Here is a 21,250-nt window from a genome sequence, read left to right as displayed (position 1 = left end):
TGCTTCCTCACGGTGCAACGACTCTCCACACCTGAGTTACACACCGCACATTCACAAACACATAACACACACACAGAGCGTGATGATGCGGCGGTTACCGTCCCGCTTGACTCACCGGACGGACGACAGGGCTCCGACGCCGTTGGTGTTAGCGAAAGATACTTTTCAGAGGAGAAAATCTTGCGTGGTCTTCTCGGGCTGTCAGCCCTGTCAGGTGAGCTGCTGGCCGAGCTGCGGGTCAATGCGAGGCTCCACGGCAGCGGCGGCAGACTGTAGCGCTGCTCTCAGCTTCCTCGTACGTGATTGGGCCAGGTGGAACGGGCGCATGCACGTGCCGCTCACCCTCCTCGCGCGCGCTAGCGTGTGAGCACTGGTGCAATCACAAGGCGGAAAACAGCGCTGAAGGTGGGCTAGGTGAGGAGCTGGGTATAAGTGGGTATGTTTAATTAGGCGTGAGCACAGGTGGAGCGTAACATGTATTTATGCAACATTAAACCTCCCCGCGTTTGGCGCTGTGTTATTCTTATTTACGTGTAAGTAAAGCCAGGATCAGTGTTGCTGATACTTTTAACCTATAAAGGCAGCTTATGTAGGGGAGATCTGTGTGTCATGATTCATCATTAATTTGTAAACCCTGAACACGTTTTAATGACCACAAAATCACCAGTGGTGATATATACCTATAAAAATAATTAGTTAACACAAAAAAACCACGTTTCAGTTTTTGGTGTATTTTGAAACGTGTTTTTTTCTTCTTTTTTCGGGGGGAGACCTGGAGTGTAAAAGTGCCTGTCTCTAAACTCTGGCTCAGCTTCTGTTTTTAGCGTGTTATTTAAATAAAATAGACATGACAGTCAACAAAAAACGGTAGAGACATTTTTCATAGTTCATGTTTAAAACCAAAGTTGGTATCGATACTGTCAACATTTGGATCAATCTGCACACCTGTAACACTATCTTTAATTCAAACCTTTTGTTATTTAGCTGCCTATGATTTATTTGTTTTTGTTTTTTGTATTTACACTATGAATACTTTAAACCAGGGGTAGGCAACCTTTCTGATGACGAGTGCCATTTAAAATTTCCTCAGAAGTCAGTGTGCCATATGATTGCTTTAGCAATAAATTTAATAACGCTCTATATGAACAGTTACGCAATATATAGAACCACTTTATAGAATTATATTTGTTTGCAGATGTTGGCAGCTATCAGCGAATAGTTATCAGCTGTTTTGAAACAAAAAAATACACTTTTTATCCATAACAAGAACTCCATGACAGCAAATGAACTGTACAACAGAAAATACAAATGCTATTTATGGTCTCCTCACAACAATGATAAGAGAAATAAACTGGGCCAATATGGCATGTTTGTTAATATTCAACCCAACCCTTCAACTCATTCATGTCACCTAAAAGGTAAACCTGTTTCTCCATCACCTGTTCCGCTCTGATGATCCAGTAAGGACATCTCCTGGTTTCATCTTCATGTTTCCCTCTCACCAGATAACCAAACCGACATCATGACATGACCAGCAGGTTTTACAGCTGTGGCTCCAGCAAACATCAGCTAAATTCTAACAACACCTGATCAAACTTAAACGTGCTGCTGTTGTTTAGCGCGACATCCGGCGGTTTCCTCTTTTTGGCGCAAAGTAGGCGATAAACAAACAAGAGAGAAAAGCCGATCAGCTGATCATTGATCAGTTTCATGATTGAAGTAGCAACAGCAGAGAGAGGGGAGAGAATGAGAGAAGAAGAGGCAGCTGTGCGGAGTAACAGAATAAATCCACCTTTGTGTCTTTTTCCATTCTAGCTGAAGTACGGGACAAACTGTGTCCCTTCTCAGCTCAACACCAAACACGTAATTTAGGTAATTTACTGACGGTTGGCAACTCTACTAACCTTATGAATAAAATAAAGTTCACTATCAGTAACATCAAAGCACAAACCCAGCTGTATAGAAACTCTGTCATGCTAGCTCAGGCAGTACGAGTTATTGTAACTGACTGTAAAAAGTCAGCATAACGAAAATAAACTCCACCTAAACTTGGTTTATATCTGACCCAGATAGACTGCAGGTCATAACTTCTTACCTGAAGTTCAGTTCACCTGACACTCGGACCGGGGCCGCCTCGGGTCTCTCCTCTTGCCTCCCCTCTCTCTCATCCACCTGCTGGCCTCCACCACTTATTAATGTTACTGAATCTGTGGAAGCTCCGCCATAGCCACCACCAAACAACTGAGTTAGTTTTTTACACACCGACCAGCATCTGGCCAATCCACCACTTTCATTGTTTATACGGTTACAAAAAATAAATAAATAAAAATCATCAGGCCACAGACCAAATGCCCGGTATGCCCGATGGCCAGTCCACCCTTCGGGTGTCAACTGTGGCACGCGTGCCTCGGGTTGCCGACCCCTGCTTTAGACACTTCACACAACACATCTTCTCTAAAGAAAAACTTGAAAAATTAACATGTTGCTAGTTTACCCTAAAAAAAATCGGCGTTATTTTAGCAAGTCGAAATTTTGAGAAACCTAACTTAAACTTTTCAGAAATAAGCTAATCATTTCAATTTCAATCAATTTGTTTTTTGTTTTTTTTGCTTCATTAATTATTTGTTATTTCAGCTACTAAACAAGCGGTTCCCATTTCAGGTATTTCAGAAGTGGTGGTGGGGGTGTAAGTTTCTTTAAAGGCGGACTCCCCCATATGTACCTCACAGTGGTTTGATCCACTGCCTGCCATTCCCTAACTCCTTAAGTTTGCAAACTGTAAACAAAGGTTGTGTGACACGCTGTTATTATAACTCTCAGTAAAATTAAACGTAGCTACCGTTGGAACCACACAACATTTTACTAGCTTCGTTACGTCACCGATAGGTCCTGTGCTTTAATGTAGATACTTCATTAGTATGGGACTATGTATTTGTGGAAAGAGGCAGGCACATTAAAATTAGTAAATTTGTTATAAGTTATTGAATTTAGATTCTTTTTTTGGGGGGTGGGGGGTGGGGGGGGTGATATTTTGATAAATCTGATATCAAACAATTACAACATTATTTAACTTCCATCCAACCCGACCCTGTCCCAGTAGTCATAGGTAAGATGTGCATGTCATAGCCACCCCTATGGTGGATGTGACATGCGTGTTTAGACTGCGGGAGCTCACACAGACTCGAGGAGAATGTGCAAACTTCACACAGTCAGGCCTCAGCTGAAACCCAGAATCTTCTGCACTATTCCATTTAATTCAATCTAAAGGAATTTCCCAATTATTTTAACAGTTTCACATTTCAAATGCTCTCAAAATACCAAGATTTTGTTTAGCTAAAAATTTTTTTTTATGTAAAATGCATTTTAAAATGATTAATTAGTTCCTACTTTGTGAAAGTCAAAAACGTGAATGAGATTCCTTCCCCCCCCCCCCCCCCCCAGCAATGGAAAACATTTCCAAGACTTCATTTGTTGGCATGGGACACTGAAAGCCCTCATTTGTGCCTGCAGATAAAACATGTCACTGATTTTGTGATGAACATCCTCAAAGCTTTTCCCCGAGGATTAACCGGATCCTGCCAAATGTATAATTGTGGGTGTGGTGGGCTCATCATTGTGAAAACCTACAGAGGGATCTGAAAGCACATGGAGTTAAGTAAACGCAGACAAGCCCCAGTGAAATGGCTCCACGCTCTAGAACTGCTGGGTAAACTACATCAATCTGAATCCATATGTCAGAATGCAGCAGGCTGCAGACTGATGTATCACAGCAGCCTGTGTGAAAAGGAAAGGTGGGGGGGAAAAAAAAGAAAAAGAAAAGCATAAATAACCCGTAAGGATATATTTTCACCGGCAGGTCAAAAGTAGCCTGCTTTTCTTTGTTGGCCCCTGGTGGTGACTTTCTATACAAGCTACTACCATTACCCCCAATTACAGCACCAACACTGAACTCTGGAGACACTTTTTTTAAAAATGTTTTATTTCCCCCCCCCCAAAAAGGTTACACAACATTCAGAATCCTTTTAACTCAACATTTGTTAATGTTTCATTATTACAAAGGTAGATGCCCACTGTGACACGGTGCTACCACAGTAGCACACCATTATGCAGGTCTTTAGGAAAACAACGCCAAAGGGCAGCATTTTTGTCATACTAAAAATCAAATAGAGATTAAAAATATATAGCCATCTATTTTAAGGAACAGATTGTTGTACAAGATTCACGCTCTCACACTGCTATAGCGAGCCACAGGAGAAGTACAAATCCACAAAGTGAGGACCACACTAGCAGACAGAACGTCCCCTTTGGAATAATCATACTTTCGCACAGCCCATCGAAGGAAACCGTACGCAGCCTATGCAAAAAAATGCTGGTGTTTAAATTTACAAAAGACAATATCTCTCAAGTTAATTGCATTTTGGTTTAAAACGTACATGTCACACACTTCTAACAAGTTTTTGATCTCAATTTCAGAAATGTGCACGTGTGCAATATGGATAAGTATGTTTGAGAACAGCACGTCTTCACTAAGGTACTGGAGTTTTCCTTTTATTTGTGCTGCGTTTAAACGTGTAAAATTGTACAGGATCCATCTCAGAGGGTGGAAGGTGCTCGTTTGCTCCATTCTCTGAACACTGGTAGCGAGCGCACCTGCTTTTAACAAGAAGACCAGACAGCATGGATTTGAGGAGAACAAATTCAAGAAATCAAGGCACATCTATTCACATAAGGCTGATCCTTCATTTTATCAACACTTTTACCCATTCAACCGCGAACCCTAAATGTAGACAAAACAACAACAATAAAACCCCCAGAAGTCCTAAAAACAGAGGGATTGTGTAAAGGTCACCTGAACTGCCATCTCTTTGCACGGAGTGTTTCAAACATTTGGGAAAACTTTGGTTTTTGCACAAATGTGGGGATGGACAGCCATCTAGCTCATCCAGAGGAAGAAGTCAGTTACAGTAGCTTAGCATAAAATTCACAATCAGAAACATGGCTGCCTGGTTTTACCTCTGCACAAGCACACCTTGATTTCATACACTTTGGCTTTCTGTATTCATGAACTTTAGAGGTATTAGGAGGCAGGTTTCTTTCTAACCGGTGGAAAGAGTAAAGCTACCCTCGTGTCTAGTTTTTATCCTAAGCTAACCGGCTGCTGGCTTTAAACTGAGAGGACAGAGCAGATCTTACATGAGCCTCGGCAAGAAAGCAAATTCCCAAAATATCAAACTACCACTTTAATCAGAGTTTGTGAGTAAAATTGATCAATTCATTAAAGGATTTGCATTTAAAAAAAAAAAAAAAAAAGCTTCCTGCTTATCTTTTGCAAAGCATTCATCGGCTGATAAGAGCAGTATAAAGAATGTGAGTAAAACGGCAGTTGTTTTGATCCCATAGCTGCCCCACTTTACAAAGCCAACATGTCCACTGTGCTGGGATACAACAATCATACGCTGGAATACAAAAGGCCATGTAGAGTTTCCAAACGCGTTTACTGCAGCAACATCTGTTTGACACATCTGTCAAACAGTGCAAAAGTGCGTGTTTCAATGATGTGAAATAACCAAGAAGAAGGAAAACGATTTAACAAAGACAAATGGAATGTGGGAGGTTTTTTTTTTTCCGTTTTTGCATTATTTTCATTTACAGTTCTCAAAGTTCGAAAAGCAGCGAGAATAGCATTAAAGAGGGAAGAAAGCTCCTGTAGTTTCTCTGTAAATTTGACATGTCCTGTCAAATGGAGCCGAAAAGGAATGATTAGTGCTCTTCCAGCCAAGATGGACTGTCCTCGCCTGGCATTTTCAACTTGATGTGGAACTGCTTGAGTGTCTGTTCCAGCTGCTGTTGATTTCCAGCATAGTATGCAGCGATGGCATTGTGGAACAGGATGAGCTGATTATGCAGAACTTTCACCTGAGACAACAGGAGCAAAAAAGCGACACAATTAGCTGAAAGTTAACACGTGGGCAGTGATATGTAGAGCGAGCTAGCACCTAACCAACCTTGTTCTCCTCCAGGAACTTCAGCTTAACGGAGACGTCGTTTCGCATCCTCTCGTATTTCTCGCGGTAGGTCTGGAACTGCTGCTGAGACACCTCGATCTTCGGCACGGTGTTGGCGTCACGCGGCCCCAGATTCAGCTCCTCCAGATCTGTACGGTATGCATCATACTCAACCCTAGGAGTGTTTAAATATATAAACCACATCAGAAAAACGCAAACTGCGTCAACTGAATCAACAATAATTTTTGTACAAAAAAAAAAAAAAAAGTTTTACATTAGTGCATCGTAAATTTATTATTAAATATTGCCCTGATGTAAAAGCTGTCCTTGAGTCTGTTTGTCCGCAACCTCAACAACCTGAATCTCCGGCAGCAGCTTAAACACAATTCAATTTGTCCACAATTAAAACTGTCCAATTTAATTAAAATGGTAATTCATCAAATTAAACACAACAACTTATATGTCTGAACTTTAGAGAAAGACGTTTCCGTGGGCATCCAGCCAAAGCCTTGTGTCTCACAATTAAATAAAAGTCTGTTTGGTGCAGAAGTAGAACTAAGCCTGTGTGCACATTACCTTGCAGCTTCATACTGTTTGATATTGATCATGGTGTCTTCGATTGTTTTGTCCACGAGCGTGTTCACACTGGAGATGAAGAAGTTGATGGCAGCCAGCAGCGTCTCTCCGTTTTTGGACAACAGCTTTTGGGTTTCAGCGTTGTATCCAAACTCCTCCTGAAAAGAACAGGCACAATTATTTGTGTTTATTGCACCAAATTAAAATTTAAACACACGGGTTTAAGCTGTGACCTTCCACAAATTTAATTGACTAACACACAAACTTATTTTGAAAAATGCAGACTTAAGGCATCGTGAAAGTTCAATTAACTTAATTAAAGTTCAGCATTACACAATGCAATAAAGAGCTCTGATTTCACTTTTTTTCAAATGACCCCAAACTGCAGCCTCTAAAGATGAATTATCACCACCATAACTAAATACAACAAGCTTCACGCATTCACCAACTTAGGTTTCCACGCCGCCCACGCGGCGGTGCGGCAATAACCCTCAGCCTTTTAGGGCTGAGGGGTAAAAGCTAAATTCAGCTGTGGCAAACTGCTGGCAAACAACCAACTTCTTTGCTACCGATTTCAACCAGTGACTGAAAGCAACCTGAAAAAAGAAGCACTGGTTTCAGTCGAGGGAATACACATTGTTCCCTAGCAACCAGTGTATCACATCTAATAATGGTGGACAACTCTTAACCTCCCAGGACAGGGGTGTCAAACTCAAATACACAGTGGGCCAAAATTCAAAACTGGAACAAAGTCGCGGGATAATGTTAATATTTATTGAAATATATTTATTCCTCCAGATATAAGAATGAATCTTTTCTTATGGACTCAAACACGTTTTGCTGAAAACCTGAATATGGAACAAGCAAAACTTAATACTAAACAATATATATATTAGCTGTATAATACCAGTAGGCCAGCTCTAATAGTAATTTGGTATGGCTTCGCGGGCCAAATGTAATTAGGCTGCCCAAATTTGGCCCGCGGGCCAGAGTTTGACACCTATGTCCTAGGACCTGGCATCCACATATTTGGACATCACATTTTGGGTTATTTAGACCAAAATACTCAATTTTGCTCTACAAGCACCTGATATCCACTTATGAGGACATTATACTGCTACTGTTCTGTCGAAATTTTAAACAAATATCCTCACATGTGGCTCTCATTTTTCTTAGAAACAAAAATATAGGTTTAAAAAAAAAACCAAAAAAAAAAAAAACCCTGGTAATTCTTTGTTTTTACTTTCATCTGGTCCCAATATGCCCAAATATCGAAGAGAAACTAAAAATGCATGCCGTGGAAGAGTTTGGGTCTTAGGAGGTTAACTAATGTGTGCATGCTGTCACATAAGATTCCTCTAAATACTAGAAAGTAAAACAACAAATATGACCTAAAAGAATAAAACCTCTCTTCAACCTCTTTTCAAAAAGGTCTCAAAGACTTTAGAGTCAGACCTGTTACAGATCGTCAACTTTTCTTTATTATCAGGTGTGTTTCCAGAATCACTAAAAACTGCTGTAATAAAACCTATACTGAAAAAGGACAATCTTGACAAGACACAAATGAACAACTACAGGCCGATCTCAAATCTCCCGTTTTTAAGTAAGATCATTGAAAAAGCAGTTTCTCAACAGCTCAATTACTTCTTAAAACAGAATAACTGCTACGATGCCTTCCAGTCAGGTTTTAGACAGAACCACAGCACTGAAACCGCTCTGACCAAAGTGTTCAATGACATATGTCTGAATACAGACAGTGGAAAAATGTCAGTCCAAGTTTTACTGGATCTCAGTGCAGCATTTGATACAGTTGACCACAACATATTACTCAAACGACTGGAGAACTGGACAGGTCTTTCAGGAACTGTACTAAACTGGTTCAAAACATACGTAGAAAACAGGAAATACTTTGTATCAATAGGTAACTTCACATCTGAGCAGACAAGTATCACATGTGGAGTTCCCCAAGGTTCCATCTTGGGACCCCTTCTGTTTAACATCTACATGCTCCCACTGGCACAGATTATAAAGAACAACAAAATAAACTATCACAGCTATGCAGATGACACACAAATATATATCACAATGTCACCAGGAGACCGAGGCCCTGTGCAGGCTCTTGGTAAATGCATTGAGGAAATCAATGACTGGTTGTGCCACAATTTTCTCCAGCTAAACAAAAACAAAACTGAAGTAATAGTCTTTGGCGCCAAAGAAAAACGATTACAGGTCACCAGAGAACTTCAATCTATACACCTAAAAACCACAAACCAGGCGAGAAATTTGGGTGTAGTGATGGATGCAGACCTAAACTTAGAAAAACACATTAAGACAATAACAAAGTCAGCTTACTATCACCTCAAGAATATATCAAGGATAAAAGATCTGATGTCTCAACAGGACCTGGAAAAACTAGTCCATGCATTCATCTTTAGTAGGCTTGATTACTGTAACAGCATCTTTACAGGTCTACCTAAAAAATCAGTCAGACAACTACAGCTCATTCAGAACTCTGCTGCTCGAGTCCTCACTAAGACCAAAAAAGTGGACCACATCAGTCCAGCTCTGAGGTCCTTACACTGGCTGCCTGTCCGTCAGAGGATAGACTTTAAAGTTCTGATGCTGGCCTATAAAGCTCTGAATGGTTTAGGACCAAAATACATCAGTGACCTCCTGACCCAGTATGAACCTTCCAGATCCCTCAGGTCATCTGGATCCGGTCTTTTATCAGTTCCCAGAGTCAGAACCAGACACGGAGAAGCTGCATTCAGCTTTTATGCTCCTTATATCTGGAACAAACTCCCAGAAAGCCTCAGATCAGCTGAAACACTCAGTTTATTTAAATCCAGGTTGAAGACTCACCTGTTCTCAGCTGCATTTGAATAAAGCACCAAATCCACACTTTAAGCTTAAATTTCAAAACTTACATTTAACTACTGATTTTATCTACTGTTCTGATTTTATCTGTTTTGATTTTATATACTGTTGTTTGTTTGTTTGTTAATTAGTTAGTTAATTTGCTTGTTTTATTCAATTTTAAATCATGCTTTTTATTGCATCATGCAATCATGCTTGTTTCTAATGTCTCTGTAAAGCACTTTGAATCACCTTGTTGTTGAATTGTGCTATACAAATAAACTTGCCTTGCCTCTTTGTTAACTTAGTCTCTAATGCAGCGGACATTTGATGTGTTTTTGTACTTCTGCACAAAAGGACATAAGAGGATAATGGCTGATCAAGGTCTATAGAAAATAAATAAATGAATGAATGAATAAATAAATATTTCAAGAAAGCAACAGTACTGCTGCAGAAAACCTTTACTGCCCACTGCTACTGTTTACTTCTAACTGGATCTCTAATCATCAGAGCTTCAAACTTCATACAAAAAAATGGCATGAAAATTAAAGGCTACTCAGTTCATATCAGGTCTGACGCTGTCCCATAGCGTTCTGAAAGAGACCAGATCAAAGTGAAATGGGATCCAATCTTGCCGATCAAGTTTTCTGATCAGTGTTTTATAAGCTGCAGATTCAACAATACAAAACAGACGCAGCAGGATAGGAGGAGCAAGCAGAAAAACATATTAATGGCTTTCCTGCCTCACTGAAGACATGCAAATTACAGCGCCAATGCAACATAGACAGGTTGTGCTGCTGTAACGTCACAGAAGGACTTATTGTGATGTCAGTAAAATATGGCTCTAGATGATCTATATCTCACTCATAGCAGATATTCATTTAAAAAAAACAAATTAATTAAAATCACACACGCAAAACCAATCTGCTTGTGTACTGAAAGCATCTTTAAAATTAAACTCATAACCTCTGGACAAGGTTATATGTTGAGCATGAGCTGCTATGGTGATCTAGACACACTGAAGCAGAACCACCTTCACGACACTGAAAATTTTGGCTTCATGTTTGACATACCTCAAAAACCCAAAGAAAGCTCAGAGCCCTCAGACGGATCACAAGCCAATAGCTTCTGTAGGATTTTTTTTTTTTTTTTTTTAAACTGTATTAAATCCAGTCTGGCGGTTTTCAGATTTTATGGGGACTCACGTGGAGTTCCGGTGTCTTGAGGCTGAGGTCGGCGAAGGCATCTCCCAGCTGCCTCTGTGTCTGCATGATCTGGGAGAGCTGACTGGCCAGCATCTGAGCCAGCTTGATCACATGCTGGTACTTTCTCTTGTTGTCACGGAGGACTTCGATTTGGGCCTCTAGCTCCAGGTCCACGGTCCGCGAGCCGCGACCCAGCTTTTCTGACAGGATCTGCCGGGTACACTGTGGAGGACAGGAGGATTGTTGAAACAAAACAAGCAAATAATAGAGAAACAGAAATTTAAACATAAGAACAGGGACAGCTGGGAGTTTCTACTTAAGAGTGGAGTCACAATAACGTCTAAAGTGACAGAATGTCGATCACTCTCCTAACATCCCAGTTTACAAATGGAAGAAGAAGAAGCAGGAGGTTAGAAAAAGGACATAATAATAAATCAATTAAAGAGAGGTTTACTTTATATGTGTTGATGCTCCACTTCCTCACTAAGTCCAGTTTTTCCATCGCTGGATTCTTTAAGTCTTCTGAAAGCACCACCGCTCCGCTCTTTGGCTGTGCTGTCATCGAGCCTGGAGAGTGAAAGTTATTCACTTAGCAAAGTGATATCTATGAACAGCCCAGCTGAAATTAACTCTACAGCATTAAAATATTGTAAATGACAGGAGCTTCATTTTGTTTTGGGTCTAGAGAAATGCTGAAAGATACGGAGCTCCAGAGCTGATGAAACTGTAGAAGGTGGTCATCATCTGAAGGTAAATAAAAAGGTCAGCTACAGTAGCTTTAAGTGATAGTTTTAAAATCAAATGTCAAAGCAGTGAAGAACGTTTTGATTTATTCCATTTTCTCTCATCTGACCGCCTTTCAAAAACATGATGGCAGCTTTGAGGCTCCATAAAGACATGCCGGGTGCCACATTACGCGAGGACAAAGGCTGCATGCAGGAAAACCCACTGAGATTAAATTTGCAGGCAGTTTTTTTCTCCAAGCCAAGCAAATGTAAAGGTATCAAGAAGTTAAATCTAGACATTCTGACATGTAGACCTCAGTAAAAGGACTCTAAAGGGTATTTAAATGCTCACCGATTGCCAGTGCAAAGCATAACACTACTTATGTTAGCCCGGTCTTATGCAAAGGCAAAGTTTGAAGAGCCAACAAACAGGAAGGGAGAGGAAAGGTTTGATTTGCAACGAAGCACAGCCTGTAGGAATAAAGAGCAGGTAAGGACCTGGTGAGAACCAAAGGCGGTAAAGTAGATTGTGGTTAATTTTGCGTAGAAAATGGTGTTGCTTCATCTGATTCATACACCATCGCTTCGAGGTACCTTTCTCAGCCTGACTATCGCTGGAAGAGCGCGCCAGGCGGCTGGCAACAGCCGAGCTGGGAGCTACAGGTGACACGGGAGATGCGGGCAGGCTTGCTGACCCTGGGAGATAGAGTTATCATTAGTGCGTTACCTTTTTTCCAGCACAAGTATAAGGGGGACTTTCTCACTGGTGTTTATTTCCTGTGCCCCCCCTCCCCTCCCACTGGTGTTTATTTCCTGTGCCCCCCCCCCAAGCTCACGTGCTTGTGAACAAAAGCCTACCTCAGCCAGTGTAAATAACATGGAAAATAGCCATGGCAACATGGCGGTGAATGGGCTCTAGCAGCTCTACGCACTATGGGGAGATTTTTATTTGCATTTGTAACAAGGACATGATGATAAAACGCAGACGGGGCGATACGATGTGAAGATCACAGCAAACTCATTAAATTCAATTAGATGTCCAGCTTTAGAAATTCAAATTTCTACCTTTTATATTTCAGAGAGATTTAAAAAAAACAAAAACAAAAGTGGGGCAGTGGGAACATGGACAGATGGGTGGTTTGTAAACTCAGAATGTTGCAAATAAAATCCAATAATGTAACAAGCTGACAAAGCCTGACAACACACTGACAGAGATGCTGCTTCATAAAACCTCTGAATAGTGAGGAAACGGTCCACAAAGCAACAGGCGTAAAACTGGGGAGAGTACGGCTCACCTTTGTATGGTCCTGATTCAATGATGCCCTCCGTGGTTGAGGCAAAGTTGCTTGATGTGACACAAGTCTCTGAAAGGTTTATGGCCCCTGGGCCACTGGGATAAGAGTCCTACGGGAGGAAACAAAACAAAGATAAAATAGTTTAAGTAGACCTGACAGACACAAACATAAAAACATATCTGGACTTGATTTCTTAGGGACTGGAAGCTTCCTTCTGTAGTCTGAAACCTACAGTTATCCCCTGATAACAGTTTAGCTCTCTCTAAGCATCTTTTAGTTGCCTTCCTGACAAGCAAGCAGAACAGGAAGTCTTTGCGTGGAAGCTACAGATGATTGGTGGGTGTCCCCAAAGGCTTAATCAGAAGAAGGTCTTATGGGTGCGCACATTAACAACTGATTTAGTGAAGCTAAATTTATGAGTCACTTTTGAAATACAGCTATGGTCGAGAAGAGAGAAAACCTCCACTGTGGTTTATCAAGCTGTTTAAATCTTTTATACCATCTAAAGTTTTAATGTAATATATTTTTGCCCACTAACAGTGCAGACACACAGGGTGGCACGCAACAATTTGTGAAACATTCACCACTCCTAACAAATTAACCTCACACTCAAGAAAGCTCGAACAGCCGTGCCTAGGATCAATTCATCTCGTTCAGCACTGAATCGTTGTGTTTAAGTTCAGGAGAGTTATGACCATGTGGTCACCAGCAACCATGACCATAAAAAAAAAAAACAAAAAAAACATGGAGCGTTATGGTTTTCCTGTCACCATTACACATATTGAGGCCTTCCTAAAGCGAGAGCCAATCAAAAGGACCACTCCCTCCATGACTATCACCATCTACACCACAAGTCTCCAGCTCCAATCCTCAAGAGCTACTGTGCTGCAGCTTTTAGATGCATCCTTGTTCCAGCAGACCTGAATCAAGTGAATGGCTCATTACCAGGACTTTGCCAAACTTGATGGCATGCTGAAGAGGTAATTCAACCATTTGATTCAGCTGTCAAGGACAGTAGCTCTCGAAGACTGGAGCTGGAGACCCCTGATCTACACTATAGGTATATGAAGCCATATGGTGCGACCTGACATGCACCTCCCCAGATATCTGGCTATCCCGCTTAATACTTGTCACACACTAACAAAGGACTTGGCCACTTGTGTAGACGCTGCAGGCTCTACATTGATTTATCACAGCAGGATTCAAGTGGCATGGAACACATGTATCAAACGTTTTTATCATTTTACGAATAAGTAATATAAGAATATTTATTTCATTCCTCCATTCACATTCAAGTTAAATCAAGTCAGATGAAACCAGGTAAGAACCTTCCGGTAATTTATCAGTTCCTGCCTCAGCAAGTTATTTTATCAGGATTAAACATTTTAAAGTTCCACACATGCTTGTGGTTACACCATAGACAGTTAAAAAAAAAAAATCTGAACACAGCTGTCTGACTGGAAAAAGGCCAACGTTGAAGTGCTTAAAAACTTGCACTCTATCTGAAGACCACCAGATGGCGATAGCTGTGGTTGCAAAAAGACTTCCAGTCCTATAGAAGTCTATGGGAAAATGGCTCTCTTTCCCAAACTCTAAACACTTTGTTACTGAACTCACTCGTTAGTCACTCATTCTTGTGTCACACTGACTAAAAAAAAATAAAATTGTTAAACTTGGTCATATTATATGTGAAAAAGAAGATTAGCTGGGGTATTTTCTGCTCGCTCATGGGCTTGTCAATCATAAGTTATTAGCCAATGACGAAGTGGTTTCACTGCCAGACCCGCCCCATCTCGTCACATCTGATGTCTCGCGACCAAGACGGTAACTGAGAAAACACTCGTTTGAGGTTTCAAAACAGAACTTCAGAGAACCGCAGGTGACATGACGGTAGCTATGTCCATGTTTTATACTGTCTGTGAGCTGAACAGACTTGGCAGTGTGACTGTGAGCTATAAGGAGCAATCAGCTGGAACCACTGCCAACTCTCAGACTGATGAGAAAGAAATGTGTCTGGGGTCTGTATGTGATTGGTGGAAAGTGCTTTTCTTTACTGTACCATTACATCACTGCTTGACTGCCTTAAATTAATTTACCCTCAAACATCTGCCACTTAGAGCTGCTCCAAAGTGTACAGTTGATGCTCTTTTTTAGAAATCGTGGCAAACTAAATATCAGTTGTTAAAAATAGCAAATACATCCCTTTATACAAGTTTCCCTTGTTTTGTGACACATACTCTTCATAGATATTTGCACAGTTTTTAAGGTTTAATGAAACTAAGCTCATCTCTTACCCTGCTGAATACAGACTCGGGGCTCTGCTCTAGTTCTCCATTGCTGGTGACGGGGATCTCCGCCGCTGTGCTTCTGTGGGACTCCTCGGCCATTGTGCTCTCCTGCAATAAGGATGGTTAAATGAAGCAGGTTATTTCTCAAGGAAAAAAAGAGGAGACTGGATATCATAGACTGTAAATAAGAGAGGCATCGTCGAGGGCTTAAAATTAAGCTAGTGCTGAGGAGCTGCGTCCTTCAAATGGGCAGCAGGGGGCGACTCATCATCTGGTTGAAAATAAGTTTAATATACAGAAGTCAATAGGAAGAAAAAAAAATCCCCCTATTTCTCACTGGATTTATAATTTTAAGTAAACATCTTCCAAGTGCGTTATAGTCTAAATGGCCAACAGCATGTTCATTTTGTGATTGTATGTATTCATAGCCAAGATCCAAGAACACAGCAGTTGTTGCAGGTTATATAGTTGTAAGAGTTTCAAGTGAAGTTTAGTGGGGTTTTTCTGTAACTTAAGCACTTTTGTTCACATTCAGTGACATATAAATAACAATTTGACTATTAAACTGCTTTTTTAATATTTAACCTCAACAAATACTTAACATGGTCAGTTTGACTATTCTACATTAACATACCTAAACCATGCTGCATCACCACGACACTGATCAACCCATCCTCCTCTCACAGTTTTCTTCACTGATTATCAAGACAGGATGAAAAGATTTCATTTACGATTAGATTTAAGATCGTTGCTTTGATTGATTTCAGCACCGATCAGGATATGAAGTTTTTGTGCAACAACAACCGGCATCAGCTTTCCACACTCCCCTATTTCACAACATTACTTCTTAAAGCTACACAGAATAGAATGCATCATCAGTGGCCTTCCACATCTCCTAATATCTGCCACTGCAATGCCTTAAACAGACAATACCCAAATTTTGTGGCTATGTCCACGTGAGCATTAGCTCACCCTATCCAGCCGGAATAAGCATCGAACAAAACTCAATTCTCACAATAATCATGTGGCAGTCCTCATTTTATTCGCCATGAAAAATAGAAATCGTAGCCTTAATCATGATGCAGTGACACATTGGCTTGTTTAGCTCAACCTCGGAGCAAACCGCAGGGTGGAGACAGTTTATGGCCACATCAGTTTGGTTTAAGCTATAATAATCTGCCTGCAGTTGGAGGATGAAGATACAGCTGTGCTAGTTTTAGTACTTTTTTATGGCCTAATCACTGTGGACCTGAAAACTGGGACACTGACCTAATCACTATGACATTCTGTATGGAAGCTTTTATGAGGCCTGTGAATGTTAGTGTGTGGGGGAAAAAAGCATTTAAAGTGAGGTGTTTTTATAATCAGTACAGGGGAATTTGCATCTTTGAGCAAGATATTTTATTTATGAATCTTGACCCCTTTCTAAATAATGCAAGTAGTATCCAGATCAGCTGGTAAGAGGAGCCGGTTCCTGTCTTAACAGGCTGAGTGGTTTCACTGTGAGAACACAACGGTAAGTTTATATTGACCCCTACAGCATTTTCCCTCTCATCAACCCACACACACAATACTTCACAATAAGAAAGGGAATGTTTGGTACATTTATCAAAAAATATAACACTGAAATATCCCATGACAGGGTATCTGGGAGCCACTATAGCCTCAACACTATTTGAAAGTCATCCTACAAACTTGGCACGTGTTTTTGGACACACAGCCATTTTCAGGTCTCTTCAGAGATTCTGGTCTGGACTCTAGCTAGGTCGCAACAGCCAAAGCCACTCCTGTGTTTTCTCACCAGGGCATTGTGTTCATGAAATATAAACTTTGAACACAGCCTGAGATCCTGAGAAATAAATTCAATCCAGGCTTACACTACATTATCTGCATACATCTGCAAGGGCCTGTTGCTTCAAAGTATTCCCACAGCATGATGCCGCCACCACCACGTTTCAGCATAGGGGTCGTAATAATGAGGTGGTGGTCAGTGTCAGGTTTTTCTCCACACACGTCTTTAGGAATTGTGGGTAGATATTTCCCTCTTTGGTTCCTCAGGACAGAGGATTTTGCTTCTCCTTGTTAAGATCTGCTTACCGGTATGCGTCTCCCAGCAGGCTCGATCGGTGACTGCTGCACCATTTTCCCCCCTCTATTCGAACGTCGTTCACAATGGACCAAAACAGACTAGACTGGATTCTTGGATACCTGTTCGACTGAGGCCCTCTGTCTATAATTACTTCTTTTGACCTGTTTTTACAAAGACTCTTGGTGTTTCCAAACTTCTTCTGTTTGAGAATGATAGAACCCAACATCCTCTGCACACCTTCTGCCCTCAGGTCTGTGCTTTGACACAATCATAACCAAAGGACTAGTGCCAACTGTCTGAACTTCATGGCTCAGGTTTCACTCTAACATATACCATCACCTGTGAGAACTTCCAGCTCTAATTATGACTTGTGAATTCGACTGCAGCTTGTAATGCAACTAAATAAGATATACTGGAAGCTGCAGTGAGCCATTTTTACTTACAACAGCTATGGTGTGTAAACCACTTTATACCATTTTCAAATACTTTGCAAAGCCATAGATTTGGCATTTTGCTTTGATCACATTTTGTCTCAAGGGGAACACTTGATGTAAAATAGTTTAGTGTGTTTGAGTGAATGGAAATCAAAATAGTTGATCAAAAACAGAATCGTCTGCTTCACTTATTGATCCACAGTATAACACATTAAAAACAGGATGGGATGGGCGATAAAGACACTGCTTTGCTGGCTGCACCATGTGATTGGCACATTAATACTTAAAGGCCATAGGAAACCTGCAGGCAGGCAGGCAGCGCAGATAAGCACTGCTCTGCTTATCCAACTACCAGCTGCAGGTAAGACTGGCTCCACTCAGGTTCAAACCATTTGCCTGAAAAAGGTACATCTCCCATAACAAACAGAGAACAAGAACATGTGTAAATAAATTTGCTGACTAGTTCTGTTATTGGTGCTTTTAGCAGCAAATTCTAGCTGTCCATGCATCCATATTAATGACTCTTTTTATCCAAAAAATCCCAACAAAAACCCCCAAAACAAAACATAAAGAGACGATTCACAGAACAACAAATTATCAGGGGCCTTGAGGCAAAAATGATCACACCCACAGTCTGCAGAAAAACTGGCTAACAGTGTTATTCCACTGGCTGCAAATGAGTCAGGCGTGCAAATGGACAAGGTATGGCATGTCATAGGTTGCCATTCCCTACGGTTCAGTAACCTGGATTCAGATCAAGATGATGTAAGAGGGAGGGATGGATAATAACAATAAGCTTACTGTCCAATTAGCTGTGTCAGCTAATGGCGTCTTGCAAACTACAGATGAACGTGACACATTAGCGTTGCGCAATGTTGTGCTCAAACTGCAAACAAAAACACCCCACCACCAAAAAAATAAATAAGCAAAACCTGAAATGTGTCTACGTCAAAAGTATGCAGGGTGACTAAAGGAAAATGGGAAGAACAATTAAAATTTCTGATATGAAATTCTTGGGATGCCACATTCAATGCTGGCGCTGAGCCTGAAACTGAACACAAAACAACAACCTAAGGAGTCACATTCCAGAAACAATAAATGTGGGATTGCCTGTGAACGTTCAGTCAGGACTCCAAATCTCTCTAGCCAACCATGTGACCGGCATGTGCAGAACTCAAGAGATGTAAGAATGCCCAACTTAGCAAAAAAAGTGGAGGAAACTGTGTCATTCGCACATTAACCTTCAGTTAACAGTTAATCTAAATAAGGCAAAATATGCATAGATTCATACTTACCAGCCAGCAGGGGATAACCATGACAAATCAGCACTTTGTAACACATGTATATTTGCAATAATACAAAGTAATAAACAGAAATTCATTTCTTTTCTTAGCAATCACTTTGCTGTAAGCCAAAAGAGCAGAGTGCACGAGGCTTTGATGATCCTCAAACACATTACAAAGCAACACTTGGTAACTAGTGAGAAAACCAAGCGCACCACCAACAGAGAGAAAACCAGCTAATTTGTAACTCCTGCAAAGCAAGTGGAAGATGAAACAAAGCAAACGTAAAAAGAGGGAAACAAACACAATCACTCTACACAATAACGCAGTTTCTTGTTTTGGATTACTTCTAATAAAGCTCCGCAACAATATTTAACCTGATTATATAGGAAGAATACCGCCACCGCAACAGCAAATCAAGGACAAAATGGCAACATGAGCGAGAGCAGAGAGGAAGTGCCAGGACAGGTCGATTGTTCAGAGTGAAGGTAAATGTCACCTTTGTTTCAGTGTGAGTATCTCCGCTTTCCTGTGGTGTTTCAGCCGTTTCAATGCTGCGTTTCGTCTCGTGTCCCCTATCGGCTACACGACCAGACGCCAAAGTCTCGCTCTGAATGCCCTCATCATGCGGCTTCTGTCCCTTCCTGTTACTGCTTTCTGCATTCTCTTCATCACTGTTAATGTCAATGTCGTACATCACATCGTCCTCCCTGACACTGCTGCTGTCTACGCTCTCCTGCTTTAACTCCTTGCTCAAACTCTCCTCTGCTTTGCCATCCTCCTCACAATCCATCTGAGGCTCCTCGGATGAGGTCTTCCCCGACTCTGCCTCAAGACTAACTTCAGACATACCTGGAAACAGACAGACAGGCAAGTATGAAAAAGTCCCACGAAGCTGGCTGACTGCTTATAGTGCCCCTACTAACAAAGGGAAATTAGTTAACTGCTGCTTGTAAGGTATTTTAGGACTTCTCATGGTCTTCTTTGTGTATCTGTATCTCACTGAGTGATTACTTTTTATTAAATACGACACCAGGGAATCACAATAACGGTTTCCTAACTTTATACAAAGTCATGTTTTTGTACAAAGTAAGAATCGTTTAAATTCACATTGTTTAAACGAGTAGTGGGATTTGAGGCTGCACAATACATACTCTGGGCCACGCCTACAGCACATCCATGTACTATACTTCCTTATCTGCCCCAGTCCAGACCTCTGAATAGTCTGCCTATCAGGCACATGTAAAGACCAATTGTAATTGTGGTGTATGTCCTACAGTTCCAGCACATTAATGTGTCTATCGAATGGCCATGTTTGAACTTTGAGTCGAATGCATGTGAGAGGCACAAACTGGGGTTCTGTTATTGATGAAAGCACTTGCACAACAGGAAAGTGAAGTGGCTCACATATAGACACCATTTTTAAACTACACTCAGGAGCAGCTGTGTAATCCAATCCCTAACCAGAACTCACAACAGGATTTTACAGTTCTATTTATTATTTATTCTAAGGTAAATTTCGATTGAATTTTACCTTGCATTTTAAAGCGTACCTGTAAAACTACAGGTACGTCTACAGGCTGTTAGCTGTCACCTGTGATACTGGAGCAACTACCTCCGACATTAGAGAACTGTTGGATAATTTCCAGATTTTCAGCTCTCTGCCGGAAACAAAGTGCACCTTTCACATAATGTTAACCGCGTCAGGTTTATAGCCTTTATGACATTGTGGAAATCGACGTGGATGCTGCTAGTACTACCCGGAACAGAGTCGAGTTTATCAAGGTTACCTGTTGAAGTGCAGTCACGTGACTTGCTGCAAGGCTGTTCACAAGTGATTAAAAAAAACAAACTTGCCAGACCAAATATATAATGCAGCTAATTCATTTCATTTATTGAGATTGCAACATAATAAAAGTGATAAGTATGCATCAACCAAACCGTTCCCTAGCTTTACCCGCTAGTCGGTTAGCTCTGAGCTGCCCACTAATTTGACTTAACGTGAATCTATCGCAGCTGTTGACGTGTAGTTAGCTAGCGTTAAGTAGCTAACAAGCCGACAGGCAGCTAAGGAAAAACTTCCAATGAAAGCACTTAAAGTTGACAGTGTCTTCAAGCTTCGCTGGATGTGCACATCCGTGCAACAATTAAACAGGGAAGAAGAAAACTTTAGTTCACGTTACCTGTGTGCGGATGCGGCTAACTGTTTTAGCTGTGCCCCGTTAGCCGTTGTAGATGCTTATTGAAATCCTCAGCACCGGGCCGCACTGGATGTTTTAGCGCAAAGGGCTGTTAACGCAGACGGTGCATATAGATGTACTAGCAGTTTATCATCGGCTGTCTTTCGCTCTCGGCAAAGACGCCAGACTCGCTGTTTGACTGCCCGGAAAGACTGTTCCACTCTGCTGGGCCTCTGCTGTCAGCTGAAGCAAACTACACCATTTGCGGGATGCGCTCTCCCCCTGCTGTTAAAATGTGTTGTTTGCAGTTTGTG

General features: G+C 41.2%; 2 protein-coding genes across 5 annotated transcripts in view; both read right to left on the bottom strand.

Annotated features, from left to right (window-relative positions):
• fhdc1 (FH2 domain containing 1) overlaps positions 1 to 2,297 on the bottom strand; it is a 44,642-nt gene extending 42,345 nt beyond the window's left edge. Inside the window, exons 1-2 of one of the 2 annotated variants that reach the window (XM_082535476.1) lie at positions 2,096 to 2,297; positions 116 to 422 (exon numbers count right to left, since the gene is read on the bottom strand). The gene's annotated coding sequence lies outside the window, so the exon portion shown is untranslated. The remainder of the gene's footprint in view (positions 1 to 115; positions 423 to 2,095) is intronic. The other variant, XM_082535477.1, reaches the window with a different exon arrangement.
• Positions 2,298 to 3,958: 1,661 nt separating this feature from the next.
• arfip1 (ADP-ribosylation factor interacting protein 1 (arfaptin 1)) lies at positions 3,959 to 21,201 on the bottom strand. Of its 3 annotated transcripts, XM_082536952.1 has the most exons (10): positions 20,940 to 21,201; positions 19,256 to 19,608; positions 14,957 to 15,058; positions 12,663 to 12,771; positions 11,962 to 12,063; positions 11,097 to 11,209; positions 10,643 to 10,864; positions 6,582 to 6,739; positions 6,006 to 6,180; positions 3,959 to 5,916 (listed from the first exon to the last, which is right to left on the bottom strand). In XM_082536952.1, the coding sequence occupies exons 2-10, from the start codon at positions 19,604 to 19,606 to the stop codon at positions 5,761 to 5,763; spliced, it is 1,488 nt and encodes a 495-aa protein (XP_082393078.1). In that variant the 5' UTR covers positions 19,607 to 19,608; positions 20,940 to 21,201; the 3' UTR covers positions 3,959 to 5,760. The 3 variants fall into 3 exon arrangements, with proteins under 3 accessions (XP_082393078.1, XP_082393079.1, XP_082393080.1); XM_082536953.1 differs by lacking the exon at positions 11,962 to 12,063 and having other exon boundaries at positions 20,940 to 21,199; XM_082536954.1 differs by lacking the exon at positions 19,256 to 19,608 and having other exon boundaries at positions 20,940 to 21,198.
• Positions 21,202 to 21,250: the final 49 nt, after the last annotated feature.

Source organism: Aulonocara stuartgranti (assembly GCF_965226115.1).
Source record: "Aulonocara stuartgranti genome assembly, chromosome: 6".
NCBI lineage: Eukaryota > Metazoa > Chordata > Actinopteri > Cichliformes > Cichlidae > Aulonocara > Aulonocara stuartgranti.
Note: the sequence above shows the minus strand (reverse complement) of the source record. Positions and strands in the feature narration are given on the sequence as shown.

Excerpts from the sequence above, each read along its gene's own strand:
- arfip1 (XM_082536952.1), bottom strand. The coding sequence starts at position 19,606 with ATGTCTGAAGTTAGTCTTGAGGCAGAGTCGGGGAAGACCTCATCCGAG. Across the intron at positions 15,059-19,255 it reads ATACTCACACTGAAACAAAG|GAGAGCACAATGGCCGAGGA; the intron begins GTGACATTTACC and ends TCCTTATTGCAG. Across the intron at positions 6,740-10,642 it reads TCAAGACACCGGAACTCCAC|GAGGAGTTTGGATACAACGC; the intron begins GTGAGTCCCCAT and ends TGTTCTTTTCAG.